The sequence below is a fragment of the Pimephales promelas genome, chromosome 11 (assembly GCF_988280905.1).
Source record: "Pimephales promelas chromosome 11, fPimPro1.hap1.1, whole genome shotgun sequence".
Taxonomy (NCBI): domain Eukaryota; kingdom Metazoa; phylum Chordata; class Actinopteri; order Cypriniformes; family Leuciscidae; genus Pimephales; species Pimephales promelas.
The window spans coordinates 17,416,024-17,422,553 of record NC_142779.1 but is presented as its reverse complement, the minus strand read 5'-3'; the positions used below and the strand labels follow the sequence as shown (position 1 = coordinate 17,422,553).

General features: G+C 39.0%; 1 protein-coding gene across 2 annotated transcripts in view; it reads left to right on the top strand.

Moving 5' to 3' along the window:
- Positions 1-27: 27 nt before the first annotated feature.
- Positions 28-6,530, top strand: part of rtn1a (reticulon 1a) — a 32,300-nt gene continuing 25,797 nt past the window's right edge. For both annotated transcript variants that reach the window (XM_039671847.2, XM_039671846.2), the window contains exon 1: positions 28-447. In XM_039671847.2, coding sequence (XP_039527781.2) covers positions 261-447 — 187 coding nt within the window. In that variant the 5' untranslated portion in view covers positions 28-260. The remainder of the gene's footprint in view (positions 448-6,530) is intronic.

Sequence of the window (6,530 nt, the reverse complement as noted above, 5' to 3'; positions counted from 1 at the left end):
CGCGCACACGGACTGTCCTCTAACCGGAATGTCGCTCTCGTTCTCCGTCCTAAATCCGTGCCAACCGCGAGCCGCACAGATACAGTGACGTCAGCTCCGAGACACTGAACCAAACACATCAAGCCCACTGGCTCCGCTGCTGCGAGACGGGAAGCATCGGTCAGGATCGGCCATATTAAGCGTCACATCTTTCAATCCCTTCTGCGATCTCAATCGTTCTCGCTTCGGAACAAGCTCTCTGCGTGAGATAACTTGCAAGCATGTCCGCCAATTCGAGCGAGGGGCCGGGTTTGGATGGGAAATGGTTCGAGGAGGAGGAGGAGAAGAACGGGATGTTTGGGAGCGCAGGGCCCCGCTTCGACGAGATGCGGGACGATTTGCTCGCGCCCAAGCAACAATTCCATCCCTTTGAAGGAAGCGGCGTTGCCATGGAAACTGCATCTACAGGTAAATTTGGTCTTTGTATAATTTCGCTTTGTGTGGTTTAGCGGCGACTCTCGCATTTTGTAGTGCCGGGTATAGCCTAAAAGAAAAGAAGAAGCAGAAGAAGACGACGACGATGATGATGATGAATTGGAGATGAAGAGAGAGAGAGAAAGAGAGAGAGAGAGACAGACCAGGCCATGGGTGTGACAGCGCCTGGATGTTTCTGCGTACACAGACTCACAGTGTGTGCTCTAGGCAACTGTGATAGTTCAAACAACATGATCAAACAAACGACACACACAATAAAACAAACAAAAACATTCTTATGCTGCTCTCTAATGGTTTCTAGAATTGCACAATGATGATGAAAGAACTCATAGAATGAGGATGATGTGTGTTCATAAAGCCACAATAATGTAATCATCATTTCTTTGTCTTTGTTCTCTTCCTGTCTTACTGCCCTTTTTCTCCTCGGCCTTTCTAAATCACAGGGTATGGCTCAATAATTGGGCTTTGTCCACCCCTCTAATAGACCTCGAGCACAGCAAGACTATGAAAACTTATTTCAATATGACAAGACAACACAGTCTGGCCCAACCCGAATGTAACTAATTTAGAAGCGGGTGACTTCTTATGAATAATTATACAAGAAACGTAAGCTTGAAGATTGTAAGAATTCATATGAATTAAACTAAAGATAAAATAATTAGCTTCAAATGAGAGTGTGTTGTCATACCAGCTGATTCCTTGTACATCAAACTTTTGAAAAACACATTTGCATTCAATTTAATAGGCTATTAGTATTTTATTCTGTATTCTGATCAGTTACTGTATATGGTTTGTTCAGTCTGGCCTTAAAGTGCACTTAGTATTTTTTTTTTCTTACTGAGAAAGAAATTAGTTGTAGACTACTTGAACATGATATGCACTCAAATGATGACTCCAGTAACATCAGTAGCCTAATCTATTTTGCATGGAACCACCTCAGGGGCCACCATGTTGAGATCACATGACCAGCCAAAAATACCTCAAGTTAGTGTCACCTAGCTAGTAAGCGAGCCAGTTAGCATAAGCTAACAGTATTTTAAAATAGGCTCTTATTATGATTTTCATAAAAAAGTTATCTGTTATGTTTGGCTTGTCTTTTTAATTTTAAGCTAACGTGTATAGGCCTAAAGCAAATTGCTTTGGCAGAGTGGGGTCATTTTGTTGGTACAAATTATATTATTGTTAAAAATCTAATAACATGAAAACTCTGGACATTTTTCCTACTTGGATTATAATTGTCATTGACAATATAAAGTGATAGTTCAACCAAAAATGAAAATTCTGTCATTCTTTACTCACTCTTAAGTTGTTCAAAACCTGTATGAATTTCTTTTTTTCTGTTGAACACAAAAGATAAAAAAAAAAAATGTTGGAAACCAAACAGTTGATGGACCCCATTGACTGCCATGGTATTTTGTTTCCATACTGGAGGTCAATGGTAAAATTGACTGAGTGTATTAGAGTTTGCCATGATTGAATATGCCAAAAAGAAATGGAAGAAAGGTTCTGGCTACACAGATTTGTTCAGGATGTCTACATTTATGGACGCATGTTTAGCAAAGGTTGCGTTAAACATGTTGTTTCAACCTATGTAGCTGTTGTGATGCTAAGAACAACATTTAATCGAAAAAGTATTATCCTGCATTGTAAAGCTGGAGTTTTCTCTCTTTTTCTGCGTATTTCTGAGCTGCTTAAACTAAACCTTCACTGACGGTAACAAATAATGACAGTGAGTTTATTAAGATAAGGTGGTCTGGCATCCTAAACCTCAGACAATGATGTGGATTTAATACTGGACAATAATAAAACACAGAACTGCCATATCAAGAAGGAAGTGTACATGATTGCAGGTTCGGAGGCAGGCATCCAAGCACTCATAATGATACTTAAATTGTGCCTCATCCTGCAGTGTTAAATGTGCTTTTAGTATTTCTCTGGATCGATGTGACAGATGAAGTAGCGACGTATCTATAGAAACCCTCTCAGAGCGAAGCATATCACGCATATAGTAGTAAAGTACATACAGTAAAATACACTCTCACACATGCGTTCAAACTTTCAGAAAGCCATCAGAGCTTTTCACTTTTGCTAATTGTCAGTATCGGCTTCTGCAGGTGCTCTTCGATCCATTAAGAGTCTGATTGAGCTGCCATTATGGCTCAGAGTGCTATTATTAGCTATGGGGAACCAGATGTGTAAAGTCCAGGTAGAAAGTAAAAAGTATATTTATTCCACCCATTGACTCACTAATTAGTTCTATCTTCTGGCTGAAAAAACTTTGCTTAGCAAATCCAGGTGATTGGAACGAAATACTGAGGACTTTTACTTTCTGAACCTGGACTTTGCACCTCTGGGGGAAAATGGGAATGCACATACACACACATATGCCTATGCCTATACACAGTTTCTCTCACATGCTCAAATATTCATGAGCTGGGGCCTGAAATCCCTCAGCTCCCCCTATGCACTGCATGGTTAGCTTAACACACACACACTCACACAGTCATGCATACACAAACCCAGCTGAAAAAAATATGTTCAAAGAACATTTTGAGATTCATTGTTCCCGTTAAGTTTTGGAAACATTATGTCCTTGGAAACGTTCTTGTTTGAGAACAAAAATTAAAAAGTAATGTTTAAAAAAACATTAGATGAACTAAAATGTTTCATAAACGATGAACAAATAACATTTTCATGCTACCAGTATGAGAACATCATTAAGACCAGATAACTATGAACAAACATTTGATTAACATTACTGGAAGAATGTTTGTCAATGTCTTTAAGAGAACCTGGGAAAATGCAGACAAAGTCTTTCCTCCTCTCATGGACGCAAGCCCAATTACGCATATTCTCTTGAAGGCATTCAAATGCACTCACACAAAGACTCTTTCTCTCTCTTTCACACTCTGGCTATGGTGATGTTCTTGTTTCTTCCCTCCCTCCCTCTCTCTCTCTCTCTCTCTCTCTCTCTCTCTCTCTTCCTGTCTTTCATGTTGGTTTGGGCTGCAGTTGGCTCTGTCTTTAGCATTCTCCCTTTTTAAACAAACAGAGGGGGGTCTATTTATAGGCTGAGTGAGAGTGAGACATAGCTCAGTCTTTTTACAGTAGCCAAGTCAGTGAGCTTACAGCTCTTTAAAAAAGCTAGAAAAAGATCTGTCCGCATGGTGAGCAGCTCAACACAACATTAAAGCCATACTCTGATTGTACCATCACTCACACATGCCAATATGTCCAGTGTAATCCACTTCTGATGGTCTCTCTCCCCCTAGTTGTCTCTCCCTCTCTCTGTCTGCCTGTCTAATGCGCTGAAGGAAAAGGCCTAGACGAGGAGGAATGCTGGAGTGTACTGTCTGTCTGCATTCACAAAGTAATTTGGGCATGAGAGAGAGACCAAGCGAGATCAACAAACAGTGCAGGGTGAATGTGAAAAGAGCATTCCTTCTGTCACTTTCAGCCAAAGGCGGTCAGCATACAAGGACCACTCGAATAGAGCGCGACACTATTTCTCCATCGAGAAATTGATTGTATGAACCTTTCAAGACAGACCTTGGTTGGTAAATGGTGGCATAAAAGTCAATTTGATTTCAGCATCATTTTTAATGAATTTTTTTGTATTTGTATGTATTTATTTATAAAGCACCTTCCTGGCAACACAGTAACTCCAAACTGCTGTGCAAATAATATAAAACTGAAAGATTAAATACAATAATAAAAAAAAAAATGACAACAGAACAATACAACACCCACTAAAATAATAAAGTAAAATGCGAGAGAGAACAAGTGTGACTTTAGATGGTACTTAAAGATTTTTAAAGTTGGGAAGATCTAACAATGGAGGGCAGTTTATTCCATAATCTTGAACCAGTGACAGCAAAAGCGATCACCCTTCAACTTAAGACGCACTCGGGGAATTTTTAACAGGAGCTTATTTGAGGATCTAAGCCTTTTGAATTAGAAGGCTTAATAAGCTCAATTAAGTATCTGTAGCCGTGCCATGTTAATTGTTATTATAAAAATTCTGTTGTTTACTCGCCTTCAAAATTCAAGTCTGTCCTTTATTCAGTCCTAAAGATACACACCGAGACATTTTATTTTTTTTAAATGTCTTCTATTCCACAGAAGAAAGAAAGTCACAGGTTTGGAATGACATGAGGTTGATTAAATAATGACAGTAAACTGTCCCTTTCATTAGTAACTAAGCTAATCAGAGAAGTCACTGTTACCATGGAAATATGAGTTATGTAAATATGTTACCTGCCAAAAAAGCTCAGTAGTGGCCTACTCCCAGCAAGCATTACTAATGACATAATTGACCCTGTGTCCCAATACGCCTTATTCACGGCAGCGCCATCTTTGATTTTTAATGAGAATGAAAGTGAGGGTGTGAGGGATAGACATGCATCTCTTCAATGGGCTGTACTGTTATTTAATGTGTTTTCGGATTTTTCTGCTCATGAAACACTGGAAAAATATCTTTCCAAGAAATTTCAGTTGACAAAAAACTCCCGACAATGTAAGCTGTGGAAAATTGTAAGTAATCTAGCAGCTTTATTCAGCTTTTTACAGCGGATGCCATTGGAAACACGGTAAGTTTATCCCTCACAGCCTCACTTTCATACCTGTCATGGCGCTGCTCTGAATAAGGTCTATAGTATCCATCCTACATAGTATGTGGGATTAGAACAAGTTCCAAAGCATAGTATATTGTAAAGGGTATGCCAAAAGTCCCGGGATGGTCTACATTAGATCCTTACACACTAACGGCTAATATTACCCACAACCCATTGTGCTTTGGAGGAGGATTCAGTTCAAAACTATACAAACATGAATAAAAAGTGTTAAAAGCTATGAAAATGTTGAATGTGGGCGACACGGTTAAGTAGAGAGGTTTAGATAAAGGAGTTAGTGACTAATTCTCAAACATTTAATAAATGATTAAAAATATATATTTTATGTTATCTGTGTTATATTACATCTGCAACAACAATGTGAACTTTTCTAAAGATCCGTTTGGCCATTAACTTATGCAAAAATATGAGGAGAGACCCCTGTATAAGAGACCCACGACTGGCAGATCATCGTGCTACTTATTTTCTCTCCGATACAGTAGAAATTAAATTAAATGAGGATGTTAATTGTGAGAAAATGATTGACAGGCTAGTTTACGGTGACAGGATGCATGTAAAGAGCACCCATTAAAGATGCAATTTATGAAATTATGTTGCATATACTATAAACTATACTCACTTACTATATCGAGACATACTGAATTCAGCCACACCCATAAAACAAAATTTGTCTTTGTCACTTTGAAAAATTTTGTGATTGTTTTGGTCTGTTGCTTAGAACTCCGTATTGAAGAATGTTTCAAATATCTGTGGCTAAAATGAATAGGGAAAATATTTCCAAAATCAAAGGTGCTGAAATACAGAAAATCACTCTTGCAGGTCTTCCATTTACCTCATTCTGTTTTTCTACTGTTATGTGTTGGCAAGACACTCACATTGTCAATGTGTATGATAATAACACATTTAAAGGACAACTTCACCTCTGGAAAGATGAATGTGTATACAAAATGGGTCAATTATGTTGAAGAATTGTCTCTATAGAATAGAATCTCTGAGGCCACGCCTACCGGTAACAGAGCGCAGTAGTTAAACAACAAGTCTAAAAAGTAAAGTAAATTAAAAAAGTAAAGTAGTCTCACTTTTAGTTACGTCTTAACTATTATAATATTTCGAAGGGCAAAAACATGAACTTTAAGCATTGGCTTTACTTTTTCCATCAGCTGTCAATTCAGCGCGAGGGCAGTAGCCTAAGACAGTAAAAGGCAGTAGCATAGCATTAGCACCTTAGCTCCACCCGGGCCGCGTCCCGCCTCTTTGCCCATTTTAATTTATCCGGTATTGACGAGAGGTGACGCACTGCCAAGATGGCGACAGCCAGCCCCGCCCTCTTTAGACTTCAAAAACGCTCTTCAGAAACCCATGGGTGACGTCACGGATACTACGGCCATATTTTTTTACAGTCTATGGGCTAGGGCCATGTGGAGA